The following is a 24,618-nucleotide window of genomic DNA, read 5'->3' as shown; positions in this document are numbered from 1 at the left end:
TGGGGCACAGGGTAGGTTTCCAGCCATCCGGTGGTGACCTCCACCATTGTGAGCACATAGCGCTTGCCTTGGCAGGTTTGTGGCAGTGTGATATAGTCAATCTGCCAAGCCTCCCCATATTTATATTTTAGCCATCATCTTCCATACCACTGAGGCTTTACCCGCTTGGCTTGCTTGATTGCAGCGCATGTCTCACATTCATGGATAACCTGTGCGATGGTGTCCATGGTCAAGTCCACCCCTCCGTCACAAGCCCATCTGTATGTCGCGTCTCTTCCTTGGTGGCCCGAGGTGTCATGGGCCCACCGAGCTATAAAGAGTTCACCCTTATGTTGCCAGTCCAGATCCAGCTGAGCCACTTCAATCTTAGCAGCCTGATCTACCTGGTGGTTGTTTTGATGTTCTTCAGTGGCCCGACTCTTAGAGACATGGGCGTCCACGTGACGGACTTTTACAACCAACAGCTCTAGCCAGGCAGCAATATCTTGCCACAATGGGGCAGCCCAGATAGGTTTGCCTCTGCGCTGCCAGTTGTTCTTCTTCCATTGCTGCAGCCACCCCCACAAGGCATTGGCCACCATCCAAGAGTCAGTGTAAAGATAGAGCACTGGCCACTTCTCTCGACTGGCAATGTCTAAAGCCAGCTGGATGGCTTTCACCTCTGCAGACTGGCTGGACTCACCTTATCCCTCGGCCGTTTCCGCGACTTGTCGTGTAGGGCTCCATACAGCAGCCTTCCACCTCCGCAGCTTCCCCACAATGCGACAGGACCCATCCGTGAACAGGGCATACTGTTTCTTATCTTCTGGCAGCTGGTTATACAGTGGGGCCTCTTCAGCACGTGTCACCTCCTCCTCTGGCGATGCTCCAAAATCTTTGCCTTCTGGCCAGTCCATGATTACCTCCAGAATTCCTGGGCGACTGGGGTTTCCCATTCGGGTGCGCTGGGTGATCAGCGCGACCCACTTACTCCACGTAGCATCGGTGGCATGATGCGTAGAGGGGACCCTCTCTTTGAACATCCAGCCCAGGACCGGCAATCGTGGAGCTAGGAGGAGCTGTGCTTCAGTGCCGACCACTTCTGAAGCAGCTCGAACGCCTTCATATGCTGCCAGAATCTCTTTCTCAGTGGGAGTATAGCAGGCCTCGGATCCTTTGTATCCCCAGCTCCAGAACCCCAGGGGTCGACCTCAAGTCTCCCCTGGTGCTTTCTGCCAGAGACTCCAGCTTGGGCCATTCTCCCAGGCTGCGGTGTAGAGCACGTTTTTAACATCTTGCCCTGACCGGATTGGACCAAGGGCTACAGCATGAGCTATCTCCCGTTTAATTTGTTCAAATGCCTGTCGTTGCTCAGGGCCCCATTCAAAATCATTCTTCTTCTGGGTCACGTGGTACAGAGGACTCACAATCTGGCTGTAATTTGGGATGTGCATCCTCCAAAAACCCACAACACCCAGAAAGGCCTGTGCTTCCTTTTTGCTGGTTGGTGGAGACATAGCTGCTATTTTGTTGATGACATCCATTGGGATTTGACGGTGCCCATCCTGCCATTTTATTCCCAAAAACTGGATCTCTTGCGCAGGTCCCTTGACTTTACTTCGCTTAATGGCGAAACTGGCTTTCAGAAGGATCTGAACCATTTTCTCCCCTTTCTCAAAAACTTCCTCCGCGGTGTCACCCCATACAATGATGTCATCGATGTACTGCAGATGTTCTGGGGCTTCACCCTTTTCCAGTGCAGTCTGGATTAGTCCATGGCAAATGGTGGGACTGTGTTTCCACCCCTGGGGCAGTCGATTCCAGGTGTACTGGATGCCCCTCCAGGTGAAAGCAAACTGTGGCCTGCACTCTGCTGCCAAAGGGATGGAGAAGAATGCATTAGCAATGTCATTTGTCGCATACCACTTGGCTGCCTTCGACTCCAGCTGATATTGAAGTTCTAGCATGTCTGGCACGGCAGCACTCAGCGGTGGTGTGACTTCATTCAGGCCACTGTAGTCTATTGTCAGTCTCCACTCTCCAGTAGATTTTCTTACTGGCCATATGGGACTATTAAAGGGTGAGCGAGTTTTGCTGATCACTCCTTGACTCTCCAGCTGGTGGATCAGCTGATGAATGGGGAGAAGGGAGTCTCGGTTGGTACGATACTGTCGCCGGTGCACCGTTGTGGTTGCGATGGGTACCTGTTGTTCTTCAACCCTCAGCAACCCCACAACGGAAGGATCCTCCGAGAGACCAGGCAAGATGGACAGCTGTTTAATTTCTTCCGTCTCCACAGCAGCTATGCCAAAAGCCCACCGATACCCCCTTGGGTCCTTGAAATACCCTCTCCTAAGATAGTCTATCCCAAGGATGCACGGAGCCTCGGGGCCAGTTACAACGGGGTGCTTCTGCCACTCCTGCCCAGTGAGGCTCAATTCAGCCTCCTGTACACTCAGCTCTTGGGACCCCCCTGTCACTCCCGAAATACAAATGGGCTCTGACCCTTGGAAATCTGATGGCATTAAAGTACACTGTGCACCAGTGTCCACTAGAGCTTGATACTCTTGTGGATCTGACGTGCCAGGCCACCGAATACACACCGTCCAATAAACACGGTTGTCCCTTTCCTCCACCTGGCTGGAGGCAAGGCCCCTCTAATCCTTGTCAGAGAATTTGCTGCTCACCTGCTGTAAAAATGACTTGGAGGTCCCCTCCAGAGGATCAGAATCAAGGTCAAACTGTCTACCTGGTCTGGAGAGCTGGCTGCTGGAAACTGGAGAGGCATTTTTCCTAACAGAATCCCCTTTGGTGATTGTTTTACCTCGCAACTCACGCACTCGTGCCTCTAGACTTGAGGTGGGTTTTCCATCCCACTTCCTCATGTCCTCTCCGTGGTCACGCAGGTAAAACCACAGGGTGCCCAGGGGTGCATAGCCTCTGTATTCCCTCTCCTGAGCAGAGAAACGCTTGCCCCTAATAGCTGAGACACTGGCCCGTACAGGTGGGGAGTAGGACATACTCTGTTCGAGTCGCTGGACCTTCTGGGACAATTTATTTACAGCTGAGACAAGGGAGGAAGAGAGACTTCCCTCATATTGCCGGAGTCTGACAGCCACCTCATCCACTTTTGGTGCGTCTTTACCTTTCCAGTTTACAACTGCCAGTGAGTTGGCATATGAGGAGGGTGCGCTCCGCACAAACTTCCTCCACATGGATTGTGAGCATTGGAGTTCATCTGGGTCTGTGGGTACCTGCTCATCGTCTGTGTCACAGTAAATCAGCTCCCGCACAGCTAATTCCCTCAAGTACTGAATACCCCTTTCCATATTGGTCCACTTGCCAGGATAGCATACAAAATCGTCACTGAAGGGGTACCTCTCCCTCACACCTGACAGATGTCTCCTCCAGAGGCTAAGGATTTGTTCCTTTTTCCCAATGGCCTTGTCAATGCCCCCATCCCTGGCCAGGGATCCCAGCTGCTTGGCTTCCTTGCCCTCTGACTCCAAGCTGCTGGCCCCGTTATCCCAGCACTGCAGCAGCCAGGTAGCAATGTGCTCGCCTGGGTGGCGGCTGAAATCTTTCCGCATGTCTCGCAGCTCGCCCAGGGACAGGGACCGGGTGATGATCTCTGTCTCTATCTCCCGTGATGACCCAGGCTCATCATCATCCCTCCCGGAGCGATCTGCTCTCTTTGCGTCTTTCTTTAGTTTTACGGGGGCGACTGCAACCGGCACAGGTTGGTCATTGGGCTCAGTCACTGTGCCTGTGGCTGGAGCTGCAGCAGCTGCCGTGCCCGCCGGGGGAGCTGGGACCACACCAGTGGCTGCAGCAGCCGTGGTGCTGGTCGGGGGGGCTGTGACTGCCTGCTGGGCTGGAGGGGCTGCAGGGCCGGCTGGGGGGGCAGCACCAGCCGCAGTACCTGCTGCTTCGTTTACCCCCCTTTCCCCTTTAAGGCACTGAACAGTGTTGAACAGGGCTCGGTAGGCGTGGGCCAGACCCCAGCACGTTGTGGTGATCTGTGTCTCTCTGGAGTTCCCAGGGTGGCAGCACACTTTGTGCAGATACTTTACTAGTTTGTCCGGATCCTGTACTTCCTCAGGGGTGAGTTTAAAAAACACTGGAGGTGCCCACTGCCCTAGGTACTTGCCCATGCTGTCCCACACACCCAGCCACTCACAGCTATCCAGCCCCGGGGCAGGTCTCTGCAGGATGTTCTTAACTACTTGCTTAACCCTAAACAAGACCCAAAAACCATTCAGGAGGCAGAACAAAAGGAGAGTGCTGGCCTGAGCATCCCACGGGTACTCGAAATTCTCAAAAGCCGTTAGGACCAGCCTGAGGGAAAGAGGGGGGGTGAAAGAGTGGGGGAAGGTATCCCCTTCGGTTTTCCCCACAGACTGGGTTTGATTATTCACAAATTCTAAAACAGGTACGGAAATGATAGCAGTGCCGCATGCAAATACAAGCCTAATTTCATACACAGTGATGCTATCATGTCATAAGTCGACATCGTACAGTACAGTAAAATCATAATCCTGATCCTTTTCCCCGCGATGATGAACAGCACCACAGGGAACAAGTACAGCAAGTACAGATTCAAAAACCACAGCCATCTGATGAAAGACAGAAACATTCTTACCGGCGATTATTTTAACACAGAAAAATGCGTATAACAAAATTTAACAAAATGTAAGAAAGCAGTTTTAACACCCGCTGCTCAGCCCTGCCGTTATCCCTGCCCCACGCTTGGGCGCCAAATTAAATGTTCTGGTTTCGGCTGCCGCCGGCAACAAAAGCGCCACGCGGCCGCCCCTCCCCCCGCCGGCGTGCGGAGGAGAATGGAAAGAAAACAGGCACAAACTGGTGGGTCGGGATAAGGGCAGTTTAACAGAACAGCAAACAGAGGGAACAGGAACAACAACGATACAGATAAGGAGAAAACACGACAAAAACAGACCCGCTCTCTCGGACCGCACCGGCGCCGCAGGCTCCCGAGCCACGAGAATGTTCCCGCCGCGCTGCCCCCCCCACCGGAACCCAGCGTGACGGCACATGGTATGGAATACCGGGCTCTGTTTGGCCAGGTGGGGTCAGTCCCCACCCCCCGGCTGTGCCCCTTCCTGGAGTCCAGTGAAAATTAACCCTGTCCTGGCCAAACCCAGGACACTTCCTTCTGTGTGGATTAAAAGTAAACAGAAGAGTGCTGCTGAGAAAATTTTTGGATGACATAAAAATGGCAGAATGATGCATAAAGATGAGAACAGCACATTCTCTCAAAATAAACCAAATTTTTTGATAACTTGTTCCACTCGATGCAGTAAATGTGGAATCATACAATTAGAACTGAGGAGGATGGGACTGTATCCAAGAGAATAATAACTACATAAACTAAGAATAAAACAGCTCAAAATTATTTTCCAAAGTAGTAATGAGCCAAGAAAAGCACAATACAACCCTTAAATAGATTCTTTATATATTGTAAAAAGATTAGGGAAGTTAAATTTGCATCAGAGGTTGTTATTGAGGGAGTAGCATTATTGAAATATCAATATTCATTTCATTTGTCTGTATTTTTACAATATTTTGGAAAGCTGAAAAGAGTAAATAACTCTATGAGTGGGAGAAAAGGCTTTACAGGGAAAAATTATTTACTAGTTAGTTTATCAGAAAGGTTAGCTTCGTGAGAGTATATCAGTATCTTTACAAGAAGAAATGCTGGAAACTAATAGTCTGAAAGAGGGTAACAAGAGTCGATGATTTGCAATTCCAAGTGCACACTACCAAATAAAGGGCAGACCTTTGACGTTACGATTAGCAACTGGAATATTCAGTCAAGGAAATAAGTTATATTTTCTACCTCTTGATCAATTCAGTTCAAAATTACACGCTTTCAGGAGGATGTGCTTTAGCTAAAATCAAACTGCTAGGTTCAGTACAGTGCTAGTTTAGTTAATGGCCTGAGTTCTACGGGAGGTCTGGTGGTCCAATCTGGCTTTTAATAGTGAATCCGTTAGATAAAGAATTCACCGTTAAGCTTGAATTTCTTTTTGAAAGAACGTATTTTGACTTTGGATGCATCAGGTTGCATAAACTACACTAAAAATCTAAGCTATACTTAGATTTCTTTCCAAGGGGAGGGTTGGTGCTTAAAAAAAGTTTAAATTTTGAAGATTAGAATGATTACAAACACTGTACCTAACTAGGTGTTAAGCCATGTAATGTGTTTGACATTAATGTATTTGGGAAAAAATACTGCTTTTTGAAACAGAAAAAGAAAGAGCCAGGTTTTTGGCTTCCAGTGACTCTGCTGCTCACCTGTCAGGTTGCTAAGTGGTGGTTGTCCTCCACCAACTTCTTTTAGAGAATCTGAAAAGATGTTTGGAAACTGCAGACCACTTGTTTTCTTATAGTCCAGCTCACGCCTGTTTTGTGTAGATGGTTATGTAACATAATTTCCATTGACTAGAAAATATTTGAAGAATGGATGCTGTATGTCTTACGGGACCCAACTTAATCTAATGACTCTGTATTTTTCTTTATCAATACTATGACAGCGGCACTTTGTTCTGTACCATTTCCACTGGCTGTTTCTGTTAAAATATATTTCCATCCTGCCCATATCACAATCTAACAACTATTTTACTTGATTAACTCTTCTCTGCTACTTCGGAACACAGGAAAAAGTATTTGTACACAGTACTTCAAGCTGCAGCCATACAGCCTGCCAGATACCACTTGAGTTGTGCACGTAAACTCCGGTTTATGGTCCAACCTGCACAGAGGTCCTCAGACAATAGGACCATGTCTATACAGCTCAACAGAACAAATGAAAAGACACCTGTACCTCTACAGCCATCAAGAATCACAGTGGACATAGGTTTATTAAAGAGTTTGGGTTGTGATTAGATAATGAGATCTGCACCAAAAATGTCGGCTTTGTTTAAATGCTTAACTTTCTGAAAAGTTTGATGCGGATGTCTGGACCAAAGTTCAAAGTTGATGTTTACAGGAATGACGACTATCAAAGTGGAATAAACCAACAATCCACTGCCACTAAATCCAGAAAATATCTCTTCCATAGCGTAGTGGTTTGGAAGTAGCAACAATCTGAAGACAATGGGACAGGTAAAACATTTCAGTGGCAAAACATCCCTGATAATTTTGTCCTGTTGATTAAACCAGCCTACAAAAGCCTGAGAGAAATATATTTTAAAAAACTGTGAACCCTACTAACAGAAACAGAGCTGGCAAACCTGGCACCCATATACATATACTTTACCTGTTGGTGACAGAAAGAATGACAGGTTCCTGCTCAAAAAGGGTGGCCACTTGCTATGGTATTTCTGTGAAAGACATTGTTTTGATTTTCAGCGATTGCATGTGATAGATTAGAATTTCTTGTCTGCTTTCTGGGAGGCAGCATGGCAGCAAATTCTTAATTTAATTAATTTGAATATGCTTTCCATTATGAAAACTGTGGAACATGCTATGGTTACATTTGGCATCCCTGCAAGTGCCACATAAACTGGTGTATTTTCCGCTCAGTCAATGAAGCTATTTCAATGATAATTTCCCTTAAGAAAGGGCATAGTGTCTTTCAGTACCGTAATCATGACCATAGAAGAAAATTGACCACTAATTTTCATTTCTATAGTGCTTTGACTTTTAGCCGTGAAGTGGCTAGTGATGTCCCTGTAAAGGAACAAAATGTGTAAGTTTAGATATATAAAACAGATCTGACTCAAAGGCCTAGATTAAAAACATCTGTGTTATAAAATCATTCAGAATGTGGAGTATGACCAAAATCTGTATTGCACATTTTGTATACAGCTATAGTTTGAACTAAATCACAAACCCAAGGCAAAGTCCATTGAGAGTTCTAAATGTTATTTTGAAGTCTTAAGAAACAAGAAATGCATCTGCTGACTTGTACTTGCTCAGTATTAGTCTTAATATGTGAAAACCACAAAAACCGTATTTATTTCTTTTAAAAGGATTGTGTCAAATTCTTTCAAGGTAGAATAATATTAGATTTTGAAATGTATTTTAATATGTACAATATATGCAGAATGTTAAGTTACAATAAAGTAAGCTAACTACATATCCTAAAGGAAAGCAGTGATAAAAATAGAACTTTTATTCACGAAGTAAAATTATATTAATGAAATTACCATCTGCAACAGTTCACTTCCCTCAGTGATTAGCAAAATCACACATTTAATTAGTTATTAAATAGACGTATAAAATTATATTTGAACCATTTAGTGGTTCTGATCATGACAAGATAGATGTATAAGAAACTAGAATATGGGGGATCTAGTATGACCTACTGGACCTTCAGATAATCTCTAGTGTCCAGGCTTATGATCCAACAACAGATTGGAAATTTTCCAAACAAAATTTAACCTGCCCATGACAAACTAGTTTATCATTAAAGTGGAGTTGTTTGGGAGGTTTTTTTCCCAACTAGATAGGAAACCTTTGAGCTTAAAATGTTAAAATGAACTATGGTTTATTCTGGGAAGGTTCTATTTACACATCATGCAGGAGCAGGCTGTAAGATAAAGCTGACTAAAATTCTGCAGTCATTACTGAATCTAAAATAAGTTCTTATTTTGTATAAGTAATAAGATAAACTACTTCAACTGTACCAGACAGTCACGTAAGTACATAGTTAAGTACTTCGGTAAATGCATAGTTAGGCACTTTCCTGTGGCAGACATTTTCTTAATAATTGTATCCACTTGAATTAAAAAGTCTTGATTTTTGCAGTTTCATTTACAGTTGAGCCTTCTGTTGTAACTCTTCTTACTTGCAAGTAAAATGGCTCTTCACAGAATGCTAAAAAAGACAACATAACACATTGTCAGAAGCTGCAAAGCACAGAAGCATCTTAAAGAAAGCTTGGAAAAAAAAAAAAGGAATTGACTGCAGTTCAGTATCAGGAATTAATTCAGAGAGCCTGAGTGGAGAAAGAAGTAAAACTTGCCAAAAAAACCCTTATTTTCAGGGCTTTCTCTAATCCAGAGGCACTGGATTTACAGCAGTGGACATCTCAGTCTTTTTTTCAGAGCTTGATACCTCAATGTTCTCGATCAATTTTGTCTGATGTTTTGAGGATAAAAGCAGGACCACCATGAAGAAATTTCCTGATGATAAAAAGTTGTGAGGAATTGTCAGTACAGAGGAAGAAACCTATGTCTTTGAGGGCAAGATCAAGAAGAACAAAATGAAATTTAAAAGTATTGCATAGTAAAGGCCATGTTCCAGGACTAATTATAAGACTATCTTGACAATGGTCTTAGTCATTTTGTTTAGTTTTAGTTAGTCCTGTGTGGAGCAGGGAGTTGGACTCGATAATCCTCATGGGTCCCTTCCAACTGGAGATATTCTGTGACTCTACATTAACCCTGGTCTCATTAACTTGGAAGTGCCATTGGAGGACAATGTCCTGGGTATATTAGTAAATCATAAATAAATGACCAGTGTGATATGATCGGAAAAAAAAACCCCAAAGTTGTAATTAGAAAATGTGGTGATAAAATCTCATCTGGAATGTAGGTAGGTTTCCGGTCATGCATGGTCAAGGAAGATAAATTCGAATTGGAAAATATGCTTACCAAGACTGTAGAAATTGTCAGAGAAATAACCCCAAAATTTGTGTGATTTAGAGGTGAATATATCTAGACAAAAAGTTAGAAGAAAAAGTGTGTGCTGGGAGAGGCTTCCATGTGCGAAAACATATCTCACATTATTTTAAGATGGAAATAAGTATGACTAAAGTCAGCAGGCCAGAGGTCCAGAGCTGTGTGTTCTTCTCAACTCCATTCCAACAGATCTAAGCCTCCACATATTGTACATGTTTTTTGACATAGGAGTCAAACTTCTATAAAAATTCTTCTTTTAATACCAGAAACAGGGTGGGGTGTCCCCATAATGATGTTTACATCTTGCATTTTTTTTCTTGCTTTCCTTTCTTAGTGAAGATGAATAAATATTGGAAACATAGCTGAAAAGTACGCAGTTAACAGGGTCACAATGCTGCCTAACAAATATGAAGCATAATTAAGACTGTGTTTAAATTTAAAAAGCCTGTGACAATTTTCTTTTTCAGTTTCTTTCCACACCGTTTCAGACAGGGACATGTCTTGTTAATAGGAACTTACTGTCTTCTTCTGCGATGTACAGGAGCCCTGGCAAGTATGAAGATATTCAGGGACAATTCCTACTTTAAAAGGAATCATAGAATCATAGAATCATAGAATGGTTTGGATTGGAAGGCACCTTACAGATCATCCAGTTCCAACCCCCCTGCCATGGGCAGGGACACCTTCCACTACGCCAGGTTGCACAACATCCCATCCAACCTGGCCTTGAACATTTCCAGGGAGGTGGCATCCACAGCTTCTCTGGGCAATCTGTTCCAGTGTCTCACAACCCTCATAGTAAAGAATTTCTTCCTTCTACCTAATCTAAATCTCCCCTCTTTCAGCTTAGAAGCCATTATCCCTTGTCCTATCACTACATGCCCTGGTAAAAAGTCCCTCTCCAGCTTTCCTGTAGGCCCCCTTCAGGTGCTGGAAGGCTGCTATAAAGTCTCCCCACAGCCTTCTCTTCTCCAGGCTGAACAACCCCAACTCTCTCAGCCTTTCCTCATAAGAGTTGCTGGAGCATTTCATATTATCTTATTGGAAAAGGCAATGAAAAATTTGCAATGTGAAAAATCAAAGCAATTTATTTGGAAAATTTCAAAGCATGACATTTTTAATTTTAATACTTTTATATCTTCCTGGTTTTCAGCAAAATTAAAGTTCAGAACAAGAGTACCATATATTGTGAACTGTGTTGATTTTGATGAAACTGCATATTTAAGTTAGATCAGCTCTTTTTATCCAAATATGTCCATGCCTTTCTGTTATAGTATGTATAAACTGTGGTTAATTTCAGTATATCATAGGGAAATTTGTGAAAAAAGACCTGTTTCTAACAGTGTCATTTAAAGGAAAAACACACTGATGAACTAAAAGAGACTGGTATACTATTTTTATCTAGCTTTATGAAAATCTACACTTCTGATGAAAAGGAACTTACAGTGCAACACTGTGTTAAAATCATTCTGAATCTATCTTCATAGATACTTTAAAATATTATTCTTCGTGATTAGTTCTACTTATTTATGTGTGATTTGTTTTCAGAACAGAATGGAAACAATGATATAATGAAAATTTCATTTCTTGTGTAATAATGGGTAAATGGTTTTACTGAATAAATGAGAAGAAATTAATTTTAAAGTACAAGTAAAGTAGTGTTCCGGAAATCACTTTTTGTGTCATCTGAGACAGTGGGAATCAAAAACCTTGAGAATCATGCTGTACAGCAAGTTGTCTAAAACAGCAAGGCTCTTCTTAAGTTAATGGCTGTTGTATGTTTAAAATTTACCCAGAAGCAACATCTGATCATTCTAGGGTGTGTATTTTCTTACTAGTTATAACAGCCACTCAGTTTAAGAGTCCAAAATCAAGTAATGCTAAAAATACAGTTTTTAGAAAATATAATGTCCGTAAATTCAGGATTCCCCATATTTCTTTATTTATTTCTATGTAACTCACTCCAATCTATCAATGTCTTTTATGTACTGGTGAGTCCAGAACTGGACCCATCACTCCAGATATGGCCTAACCAGTAGTGAGCAGAGGAGAAGGATGCCCTCCCTTGACCTGCTGGCAATGCATTTCATAATGCAGCCTGGGATGCTGCTGGCATTTTTTGCTGCAAGGGCACATTGCTGCTCATGTTGAGTTTGAGGACCCCTAGATCCTTTTCTGAAAAGTTGCTTCCCAGCTACTCTGTCCACAGCATGTGCTGGTTCCCTCATACAGGACCTTACATTTCCCTTCATTAAACTCCATGAGGTACCTGTCAGCCTGCGATTAAAGAAAATAGCAGGGGCTAATTTTCAAGCATCATGATAAGTGAAAAATGTCCCATAACTGAAACTGAGTTCACAGGGTTGACCGTTCCTCCTTTGTTGTAATCTTTGCTTCTGCATGTGTAATTGACTAAATGTTAAAAAGAATTCTGATTGTGATGGATAAAAATGAATTTTAAAATCGGTCCATTTTATTTTTCTCTGGACTGTAGTAAAAACAGCAAGAGCATATCTTTCACTTTACAGACAAGTATTAGGTAAGTCACACTTATGAACATAAATACATATGATTGACAGGTGTCAAATAAGAAAGTACAGTGTTTTGAGATTTGTCAAATGAGAAGGTTTAGCTTTTGAGTGATTTTATGAGGTATGTCACATTTTAATTCTGAAAATAACTTTTCTTAAAAAGGAATTTGTGTCTTCTTAGTGGAGTAAGAGTTCCCATTCATTAATACTTCTATTAAGTAGCTATTTACACAGTTATATGAGAAAGCACTGGAGTTTTGGCAATCTACCTTTTGGCTAGGACTGTTATATAAATTGGTATAATTATTTATGAATATAATAGGTCTTTTGATATATATTATTTTAATTTTTTTCATATTCTCAAGCAAGTTGATTGTCTAGCAGCATCTGGCATTGTTTTATATATAAATATTTATATATACATATATATAAAAGCACAAATTGCAAAAGTCAGCTTATTTTGACTATAGAAAACCTTTGCATTTCCAGAAAATCTGCCATGCTCCACCTTTCCTGAAAAGAAGGGTTATGCCAGTCTTTCCTCTTGCTAATCCTGATCTTTCTTTTGTTTCTTTGTTTTCTTTCCATCATAGGTGTCATCAGGACTGCCTTGCACAACATGGACAGGGAAGCCAGAGAGCATTATTCCGTTGTCATTCAAGCCAAAGATATGGCTGGGCAGGTCGGAGGGCTGTCAGGGTCAACAACTGTAAACATCACACTCACTGATGTCAACGACAATCCACCCAGGTTTCCTCAGAGTATGTACAATTTCAGCATACAATTGGTTTGAAAATCGTGTTAATTTTCAGTGAAGTAAGAAGCTATTAGTGAAATCCAATTACTATTCAAATTCATGGGGAGAAGGCAGCTCGGGAAGTGTTTGAATTCACCAATATTTTTCAGTTTTCCATTGTTTTCAGATGAAGCAGAGGTGACATAGCTAGAATACTGAAATCGGTGAAGATTTATTTCAATTAAACACTGAATAAGACTGAGATGGGTGACAAAGGAATACTGTTGTCATATGTGGGTTGTTCTTCAGTCGTTTTTAAATGTATATTTCAATAATGGTGTGATTTTGATCCCACAAGTGAATTATGTTGTTCGCCATGGTAGTCAACAACAAAAGGTAACACATCAAAAGACTGAATCCCGCATGACTTTGGCTGCTTCCATACACATCTATCAATTTTTTTCTTCTGTTTCTTTCTCTACACCCTTTGAAGATCACTTTTTACATTACAGATGGTTAAAACCTAAGCTGTTTCTCATTGCTGAGCTGCGGTGGAGTCTGCCTGCATCTTAGTTAAATGAATTGTCAATGTTGATGTCAAAATGAATGTTCTGATATGCATATATGAAAAGTATATGCTGGAATACACTTAGAATATCTTAATATGACCACTAATAGGAAGTTCATTTCTATCCAACTCATTGTGTGAACAGCATCTGGAGTCTTGTAGGAAATCCAAATTCAGTCGACAATTTATTTACAAGTCTTCTAGAACGTAATTGCATAGCTAAGCCTGCTTTCCTTCATAGAGTGGCTGAAGGCCAATAAGAATATTGTAATCTCGACTCAGACATTGCATGAGCCCTTTTAGAACATAATGGACTAGTAGCTATAGGTACATCCACTGGGAAATGCATTAAGCTTTTTGAATGAGAAGATTCATAAACATTAATAGAGATCACAAAGCTCTGGGGAAAAATAAAGCTCCCTGGCAATGCACATTATGTAAAATCTGGTCAAGCAGTAAGAAGGCTCATTACAAGTGTTGTAGAACTGATTATTTTTTCTGCGCCTCACAAACACATAAAAAACATAAAGCCTTTGAAACACAGCCTTAAATAAAGTATATTTGGTTTTATGTTCCACAGAATTGTCATTGCATCCATCACTCTATTTAATACTTCCTAACAATTGGAAAGGCAAAAGGTAAGGCATGTCTTTGAAAAAATATAACATCTAAAATAGTTAAAGTATAAAAATGTCCTAAGTTTCCTGCAAAGTCAGAGACAAATGGATCCCTACCTATCAGGTTTCAAGAATTGGCCTCTTTTATTTTGAATGGAAGGTTTGGGATATGAAACTGACTGGCAGGCAGAACTGTACATTGGCACATATATTTCTTTATCTCTGTTAATATTTTTTCACAAATGGAAGAAATCTAAAATGTTTAGGTTATATTGTATACATTTTATGGATTCTAATGTTTAAAACAAATAACATTGAAAATTACAAAACATCATTTTACTTTTGATGAAAACTAATTATTTAACAAAGCAAAGTAAAAAATGTATTTTAACATTATCATTTTTAAGAACAAGTCTTGTAGAGTACAAACATTTACTTTGTCTTTTCTTACATGGGATTCCTGTACTACAGTTATGACTGTATCATTGCTTTTTGACTACTTTCCAGCAAGTATAATTTAAACTCTTTGCAAAAGAAGAGCAGCTATATGTTAATAATACAGAGTGAAAGTATAGATGATCCAAAACAGGCCATCTTAGCATCATGAACTATTACAATAATGCACGAGTATTGCACGAATAGAAATAATTTCTTTGTTTATTTTTCTTCTCCTTTCTTTTTATGCCATGATTTTCAGTTAAGTTTCTTTTCAATTTCCTCATTAGACGGAATCCTAAATGAGAATTGCTGAGGCTTGTCACATTCAGAATTGAATTCAAGGGAAGTGCTAACCAAAACTGCATATATCAAGTGTATAACCCGTGGGACAGGCTGAGCCTCAGCTAAACCACAGACTCTTTTTTGGTTAGTTTCCTTTTCTCCATTACCATACTTCTGAATTTTGAATTTGACTCTAACTGTGTGAATACTTTACTTGAGAACATGCTGGAAAGCACAACTGATTGATGCTTTTATTTTTTGTTTTCTTTAGAAATATGCTTTACCGTACATATTTATTTTGGCTTTGGTAGATCAGTGTTCATTAGATGCATATGGAGTAAGATATTCAGGATTTGACCCCCTTAAAGAAACAGTATAAAAATCTATTTAAAACTTAGAAATAGAGGTTGCAAACATACTTGCCTCAATGAATTTAGTGTGTTTTTTTCTGTACTCACTCTAGACATAGCTGATTTTCTTTCAAAGAAATTGCTAACACTAGAGCTATAGTTGTCCAAAATACCAAAAAGTCTAGAAGGAAAATCACAAACCATTACTGCTTAACTTTATCAGTCTGATCGTTGCAGTTCTGAAATACATGGTAATAGTGATCTCTGGAATGGGAAACACAGCTGAAAAATTCTGCTTCCAAAACACAGTAGTATGTCTCAGAAGTAGGCACGGGGTTATGAATTCAGGAGGAGAATAACCTGAAACCTCAACTACTTCAGTACATCTTGTACAATACTGGTTTCTTTTTCTTTATTACCACAGATTCGCTTTCTTTTGAGAGTCCAGTTATAAATGAACTATCTATTTAATGAAAGCTGACAGACAATGCTCGGAATGGGAAGATTTTTGCCCTTAAATAATCAGCATCTCTCAGTTCTTTTTAGTTTTGCCACTGATAGATCCTCTCAGTTGATGGCTGAGGGTTCTAATTTCATAGTCATAAATTTATTTCAGTAATCTGATAGAAAATGTTCCATCTACTGATGACACTGTTATCAGCCTTGAGTTACATCCAAATTTTCCGTACACTTTCATTAATTCTCTCTCGTCTTGTTTAGGATTAATAGATTCTGCATGTTTTGCTTTGTTTAGGATGAATAGATTCTGATTGCATCAAGTTCATCACACTAGGCAGATGCTTCCACTGACATGTTTTGTATATCAAGTGTTAACGATTACCCTCTGGACAGTGTGTAGATCTTTAGTTATTGTGTTTAAAGTCCAATTTTGCAAGGAAATTAATTCCCTGATATCCCATTTGTAGATTTTGGTTTTTGATACATCTAGCTCAGTTCTTTAGGGTGAAGCAGAATTTAAATACAAGTCACAGCTTAAAATGTTTTTATAAAGCTTGATTGTTGAGGCTTGGTTGTTTTGTGGCAGTACATAGATATAATGTCAAATTATGTATATGCGTCATTAGTTTGCCCTCACTTTTTACAATGTCACCGTGTGAAAAGTACAAAGACAGTTTTAAATATCAATATTGTATGGAGATACTCCAGTTAGCTCTGAAAAATTAAGTTCACATCTCAGAAGTAGGCATTAACTCTGTTCTGTGCTAGTAAGGTGTATACTGTCCAGCCTTGTTAATATAACTCATTAGGTATTTAAGTGCAAAGGTATCTGCTGTTCATTTTCTTTCAGAATTTCTACTCCAATATGGTCCTTTCTGCATCTCCAGTTCATACAGCACACCTTGTTTATAGCATGTTCCAGATCCCCATACGTAATCACTGGCATCCTCTCACTCTCCACCCCCATGGACTGTAGCCGTGTCCTGTCCTCCCATGGTAGCTAGTCCAGAGCTGCCTGCCTGCTGACTGACCACCTGGCTGCTGCCAAATGAGACAAGTAAAGCAGAACATTCTCTGAATTTCCTTTAACAGGTCTTTCTCCCGTATTCAACCAGTAATTGTTCAAAGGCTTGTGGAGTCAGAAAGTCTTTGAGGTGTCTGCCTTTTCGTTAGATTTGCCTGAAATAGGACAGGGGTTAAAAGTTACTGCAGACTATTGCATTAAAATGAAATTAATAGAAGTTTTGTGTCCTCAGGAAACTCAGATTTAAAACAAAACAAGAAAAGGACTTGGTAACTGGTTTGGCTTAGGATTGCTGACATCTGATCAACTGTAATTTACCCTTGTAAATCAGAATTTGTTCATACCTAGTAATCTAGTTTCCTGTTCATTGTGTCATCTATGTGATGATGATGAGTCTAGCAATGATACAGCGTCCAGGGAGTATTAGGAAGCATTTCATTCCAGAAATTGTTCTACATTTAAATTTTGCTTATTTAATAAGATTTTTTTTTCATTTTAATTGCTGGAATGCATTTTTTCTTGTTTCACTTTACAACACTAACACCCTTGGTGACTATTCCCAATAGCTACTAGCTATAATATACTAAAAGTAAAATGTATTGCAACCAAATAGTCACAAGTATCAGTCACTGCTGAGAAGATGCTGAGGTCTTTTATTAAGACCTTAAATCACAGTAGAGAGACATGTAGAAACTTTATTTAAAGGCAGATTTGCACAGAACCCTAATATTTCTGTTCTTCAGAAGAATTATTCCTTCATATAACTTTATTCTCTTTCTTCAAAAGTGAGGTTACCATCCTGGAAATTTTATTTTATTCTCATTTTTCTCATTCCTGTGTTCCACAGACAAGTTTTTTGTGTTACCATATTCACTGTTCATTTCCGCAAGTGGTTCACAATTTAGGATATGCTTTGCTACAATTATGGTTTAAGTATTACCAGCAATTTTCATCATATATGTGTTCCAGGATGTCTAAAGAAATATAGATTATATTAATATTATTTGATTATTTTTTCCATCTTACAAATTTACGCAGGATAATGCTTCCTTCCTAGTAGTTAGACAAAACTGGCTTCAGAAACAGCTCTTTGTGTAAACAGTAGACACGATGAGCCTGGTGTGCATGATCAATCTACTGTAAGGCAATTATTAATATCTCATTAAAAGATAAAATGGGTGACATATATGCACATGCCAGGGGAAATGCCAAGAAATTAGATATTTCTAGGTGATAAGGAAATACAGCAGCCTGTAGTAATTTATTTTATGTCCAAAATAGGTATTACTTAAAAATTAAATGTAGCTTATTTTAGTACTATTGTGAAATTGAGTCAACATAATGATATTTAAAGGATGTACTCTCAGAAAATTTAAGGACTGTTCAAAGAGATTTCCTTTTGCTGCGCTCTTAAAACACCTCTGCTTAATACTGAGAGTTTTCTGAAAAATAATTCTTGCCCAACATAATAATCTCTGCTAACCTGAGACATAAAAATTATTCATGAACATTTTAGATTACTATTAGGAAATCTTAAATAACAGGGGAACTTTGATATAAAAAAGACATAGAAATAATTACTTGTAACCTAGAAATCCTAACTCTTAGTGCTGATCAGGTGTAAATAGTATTTCAGTATAGACTTAAAATTGTAATGGGATCTGCATAAATCAGATGTTAGATATCTGTGTAAGCGAAGAGAAGCAGTAAGATTTTCTTTTGTGAATAATGTTGTCAGGACTGTGTTTAAGGCTGCTATAAAAATCTGGCAATACATTTCATGGGGTATATGCATTTTGGAAGCTGTATTCTTTGTTAAAGGAAATGCTTATTGAATTTGGTTATAATACATATTTGCATAACAGTCACACAGCATAATTCTGATGCTAATGAGTATTTTAATTCTCTTGCATTCTTAAAGGCAGATAATTTTTTCAAGCAATTGTTTTTATAAATTGTGTGCTCAGGTTCCAAAGTGAAGGACCAGTGACTGACATTTCCTTTGTGAGTAGGGTTGGTGTTCAGTATACTGATTTTCTGCCTTTACAGAGAATCATCACAACTAAATCTCCAAGCCCTCTGACCTTAATTGTTCTTTGTTTAGAAATGGCTAAAGTGTCACATCAGAAACTGAATGTGGGACCGGTAAATATGAACCAGCAAGCTTCCATTTATCTCAGTTTTCAGAACATGAATTTCCTTCTGACTGACAGCCAGAAGCCTATGTAAAGGGGAAAAAATACTATTATATGCTTGCATTACCTGGTGAAGATGTGTGACTTGAATGTGTCAGGCCAAGAGACAACAGTTGTTAGCCTTAAACATAAGAGAAATATGGTCTTTTTTTGATTCTCCAGAAGAAATATTTTGAATCACCTGCCTAGCAAGGCTGCTGCACAAGGACAATAGGCTGTTCAAAAAGCAGCAGGCATCAATAACGTCCTGAGGAAATAGACTGTTAAAAGGAACAAGCCTCAGTGATCTGAGTGATTTTCTAAAATTTCTCTTACGTTGTCTCTTTTTAACATGCTAGAATCAATAATTAATCTATGCTGTACTTAAAGACATGGACTTGTGAGATGAGGAATACATTACTTAAGAGATGATGATGTTCATTAAGTACCTAAGAGAGTTAATATATAAGAAATAAAGTATATGAATCTTTGAGTACGAGTTTCCACATACTGGGTAAATATTGTGTAAAATGATTTGTTTATTGTCTTTTTCTGTTTTTTTTAAAAAAGACTGATATTCTCATATTTGCACAATATTTGAAAATAAAGCTACCAAATTGTTTAATTTATCATTGAAATCTGACATAAGTTTTTGAACGGTATTTAATTGCATAGGAAGTCTAATGATATTCTGTTTCTTGAACAGGATAAGTGTGATCCCCATAATCAGAATTTTATTGTAAAAAATAAAGCAAGTAAATATAATACTTTTGAAGAGTATTTAAGTATCTGATTTAAAAACTCTCTTTTAATAAGAATTCATGACAATAAAACTTGATCACAGAATTGTTTATGCAATTACATATAAAGGGAAGCTGGGAGGGGAAAACATGTATTCATGTCAAAATCTGACTAAATATTTGAAGAAAATATGTGTTCTGTATACTCAGTTTAATGCCAGCTATTTGTATCAGCTTTACTCCTAACAGTAGGCTGGAGTCAGCAGTGTTTTTTATTTCACTTAATTGGGTATTGTCTATGAGGATTTCTATGTACAAGGCAGATTATTAATTACATATATCATACATATCAAAATCATTTCTAAATACTCTGGATATAAAAACAAATATTTTTTTCTGTAAGATTTCTGAATAAGGGGAGGTTTTTGTTTGGTTTTTTTGTTTACTGAGTGGAGAATTGGGAGCAGGACCACTCCTTTTTAAGGGTTGTTCTTCAGAACTGCCTTCATTTTCATGTCCTTTATGAAGATAAACCCCAATGGGAGCACAACCTTAGCTGTGCTAAAGCTAGGGAAAAGCAAACAAACAAAGAACAAAAACAAACACAGTCCAAATGGAGCGTATCCCTTTTACAGGTGTTGCTATTGCTCTGTGCTGACCCAAGCTGCCTGATACAGCCGTGGTCCTGCTGTAAATGGCATAGAATATGCTCAACACAGCACAGCTCTAGAGACTGCGACAGATCGCACCCGACCATTAAGTTGCTCATTAGTGATGATTATGGAGTGTATATGTTGTTTTTCCCATGGCATTTGCATAGAAAAATGTGTATTTGGGTATTCAATACCTACAGGAAAGTACTGAATATTAAAATCCGGGAAATGCAGTTTTCTTTCTGTTTCTGAGTGGCATAAACTTCACATTTTTTACAAGTCAAAGTAATTTTGATCTCTGAGAATTAGTCAGAAAGTTCTCAGGTACTCTTAGTTACTGTCTGTAAAGGCAAAGTTGCACAGAACATAAATTAAACTCATCACTGATGATAATCTTGACCACAAACATAACTCCCTCTTTGCACTGAGATGCAAAAAGCATGGGCATGGAGATGCACAAGTTGTCTTCCAGCAAAGGAAAAATCAAGTGCACCCATGTCATTGCGGAAAAGCAATTCTGCGGATAGGTTTGTCTTTGCCAGAGGCAGGACTAACCCAGACTGCCTTCCCTAACATATTTTTCCTGTGCACTACAGGGACTGTATCCACTTCTACAGTACATAAGAGTTTTGATTGGGCAGGGCCAGCGTGATTGATAGATCCCCTGGTGTTAACTAAGTGGCCTTTGCTAAAGGTGTATCCCAATGTTTGAAGGTGCCACCACCCAGCACGCTCAGGGTAGTTTTTAGCAGTCCATTGTGTTCAATTTATCTGGAGGCTGGTGCATGAGAGAGGGTGTGATACATGCACTCAGTGCCATGCCCTTTGGCCCAGGTGTCTGTGAGGTTGTTACAGAAATGAGTGCCATTATCCGACTCGGCTCTTTCTGGGGTGCCATGTCTCCACAGCACTTGTTTTTCAAGGCCCTGGATGGTGTTCCAGGCTGTAGCGTGGGGCACAGAATGTGTTTCCAGCCACCTGGTGGTTGCCTCCACCCTTGCGAGCACATGGCTCTTGCCCTGGCAGGTTTATGGCAGTGTGATACAATCAGTCTTCCAGGCCTCTCCACATTTATATTTCAGCCCTCATAGTCCATAACACTGAGGCTTTACCCGCTTGGCTTGATTAATTGCAGCACATTTCACATTTGTGGATAACTTGTCAATAGTGTCCATGGTCAAGGCCAACCCTTGGTCACAAGCCCATATATTGCGTCTCTTCCTTGATGACCCAAGGTGTCACTGAGCTATAAACAGTTCAGCCTTACTTTGCCAGATCCACTCAAGCCCCTTTAATCTTAGCAGCCTGATCCACCTTCTGCTTGTTTTGATGTTACTCAGTGGCCCGACTCTTGGGTACGTGGGCCTCTACACGACATACTTTTACAACCAGCTTGTCTAGTTGGGCAGCAATATCTTGCCACAATGGGGCAGCCCAGATGATTTTGCGTCTGCGCTGCCGGTTGCTCTGCTTCCATTGCTGTACCCACCCCAACAGAGCATTTGCCACCATCCATGAATCAGTACAGAAATAAAGTACTGGCCACTTTTCTTGACTGGCAATGTCTAAAGCCAGCTGGATGGCTTACACCTCTGCTATTGCATCTAAGAATGTTTTTTGGTAAGTTGACCCAAGAACGTTATGTTCTCCAGGATTTCAAGGCAAGAAAAATGTCTGAGTTTTGAAGATTGGTTTAGTGTCATATTTGCAAATAAGAAGTAACTTCACTTACACTTCAAACAGTTTTAGAAAGTTCAAAAATATTGGGTTTTTGACAGGGAAGAAGAATAAGCCAAATACACATCTTAAAAATTTCTTCCTTAGTGTAGCTGTATGAAAAACATATTATGATCAAAAAGAATGTTCAGATCAAAGATGGTAGACATAAAATTGACTGATCTTCTGGAATTGTAGAAGTTACTGTATTCATAATGATGATGGATTAAAATTTGTTTTATTATATCAAAAATAAGCATAGTGAAGAAAGATGTAATAAATATCCAAGAAATACTGTGAGAAATGGACTTCTAAAAAACTGCAGTCTCAGAAGAGAAATTCAGAATAATCTATTACATGTAAGGAAAACAAGCAGCTCTGTGAATGAAGAATAACTTTGTAGTATAAAGCCACCAAACAAGATTGACCACAGTCCACAGTTGGAACTGCACTTTAGTTTTATGAAAGATTGCTGGCAGTGAAATGTGAGTCATAAGTTTATGAATGCCAAGAACATAGATTCATGTGGGACCTCCAGAAGGTCATCTGACCAAACCCCTGCTTAAGTTGGGTTCAGTTAGATCAAGTTGCTGAAGGGCTTGTCTAGTCAAGTTTTGAAAGGTCCTTTTCTGGAAAGCTGCTTTACTGGTGTTTGGCCCCATCATGTACTGGTGAATGGCATTATTCCTTCCTTGGTGCTGCTACTGAATGCTGTGAGGTTCCTGTCAGCCCATTTCTTTAACCTGTCTATTTCCCTTTGAACGGCAGTCCTGCCTTCCAGCATACTGACCACTTTTTCCCAAGTTGATATTGTCCACTCACTTGCTGAGAGTACACGCATCCCTGTCATTCAGGTCATTAATTAAGACATTAAACAGTATTCAGCACTGTTTTTGATTCCTGAACAACTACTGTTAATTGGCTGCCAGTTGAATTTTCTGCTTATAATCATCAGACTTTGAGCATGGCTCACTGTCTGTTCTCCTTATCTTAACAACTTTGCTCGTGACTGAGTATTCAGCTAGTTCTAGGGTCAAGCAAACTTTCTTCACGTAGCACTTTGACGTACATTTAGGATATGATGGTATTTTATGTTCAGGCCAATAGTTGCTGTGTTTATTAATTTGCTAGTAGATAGACAAAGGCATTAGTGGACAAGCTGTACTGTACGAATGAATGCATCTGTTGGTTCGTCCCCAAGCAGTATTTGTCCTCATGTTATTAAAACTGTACCTTGTATAAACAATAACAAGCAGGCCAAATATTTACTTATTTCTCTGTTAATTCCGTATTACGCCTCTCCTCCCTTCCTTTGTTAAGTAAGGTAATTCCTACTGTTCAAGAGGACATTATGTTGCATTAAAAGGGGTAAGGGAGTCTGATAAGCTGCAAAAGGAGAGCCCTCCCGTTGAGTCACGAGGTTCAGAGCAGACCCCCTTACATTCGAAACTCTCTCAGAGAGGAGTTTAGGTGTGGCTGGATCTACTCCTAGTCCCAGACTTGATCAACGGTTTATGTCTAAAGGGTTAAGTATGTAGCCACTTATCAGATTTAACTTGCCTGTCAGAGCCCTTCCAAGGACTTTCACTGAAACAGTTTCGCAAAGTTGAAACAATAGGTAATTTTATTCAAGCGAGAGGTGTCACAGATTCGGAATTGACGTTGATAAATGCACCGTCTACAGAAGTTCTTAACAAAAAGTCATCCCTTCTTTGGGGGTTAAGAGACGTTCAGGCTTGTCAACCCGTCCGTCAGGTAAGATTCTTGCTTGGCTCCTCCTCCAAAAGAGAGTTTTCAAGTGCCAATTTTTATATGTCTTAAAATCTTTTGGCAAGGTGGGACCAAGTCAATTATTAAATGTCGATTGGCTCTTGGCATGAAATGTCACGTCGTCACAAGCAGGACTGGGCAGTTTGACACGCCTCTGGAGCAGGCATCTTGGTATGCACTCAGGGGGGTCATTTGTTCTTTATCTGAAGCAACCGCTGGCTGCTCGGCCTCTGCCGCACCCCACAGATCACTTGATTTACAGTGATGGGCTATCATGCCTGACTTTGTTCTGATAAGATAAGCGCAAGTTAATTGCTCCCTTTGTTAACTCTTTGGTTCTTGATGCCGAAGTGCAAGCATGTCTTTCATCTTACATTGACAAGTCCAGTAAGGCCATTGACTACACATTATAAACTACAAAAATAAGTCAAAATTATCAACAAATTTGATTAATGAATAAAATAAAGTGAATAAGGTCCTTGTTGGGTTGCATTAAATACTGCCATGCTTCTTTTTTGAGGGACTCAGACAGAGAAATTGCTTTTTGGAGAGTAAAACACAGCGTTATAGGTTGCCTGTAGGCTAATTGAAATGATAAGTAAATTGTTCTACAGATCAGTAAATTGTTTCTGAACTATACTGACAGATAAGCCATATAGTTTACTGAAAGACGAAGATCTCGTGTATGTATTTGAACATAGCTTACAACACAGAATCATAAATTCACAGTATACCCATCCCACGCTATTTTTAATGTCCTATCAAAATGTATTCAATGCCCAAGGAAATATTCAATTGCGCGTTTAGTCAGTTCCTCTACTTTCCAGTAATAAAGTTTACAAAGATTTACTGTTTAGTAAGAACATTTGCTATTTCCACTGCTAGTCTAAACAAATGTCTACAATATGTTTTTCCTAACCTTCATGTTGCT

The 24,618-nt window shown here is 39.9% G+C and overlaps 1 protein-coding gene across 8 annotated transcripts in view; it reads left to right on the top strand.

The window, feature by feature from the left end:
* Positions 1-24,618, top strand: part of CDH18 (cadherin 18) — a 596,824-nt gene that overhangs the window by 511,388 nt on the left and 60,818 nt on the right. For all 8 annotated transcript variants that reach the window (XM_075417131.1, XM_009938547.2, XM_075417126.1 and 5 more), the window contains one exon: positions 12,754-12,921. In XM_075417131.1, coding sequence (XP_075273246.1) covers positions 12,754-12,921 — 168 coding nt within the window. The remainder of the gene's footprint in view (positions 1-12,753; positions 12,922-24,618) is intronic.

Source organism: Opisthocomus hoazin, chromosome 3 (genome assembly GCF_030867145.1).
Source record: "Opisthocomus hoazin isolate bOpiHoa1 chromosome 3, bOpiHoa1.hap1, whole genome shotgun sequence".
In the NCBI taxonomy this organism is placed as follows: Eukaryota; Metazoa; Chordata; class Aves; order Opisthocomiformes; family Opisthocomidae; genus Opisthocomus; species Opisthocomus hoazin.
Note: the sequence above shows the minus strand (reverse complement) of the source record. Positions and strands in the feature narration are given on the sequence as shown.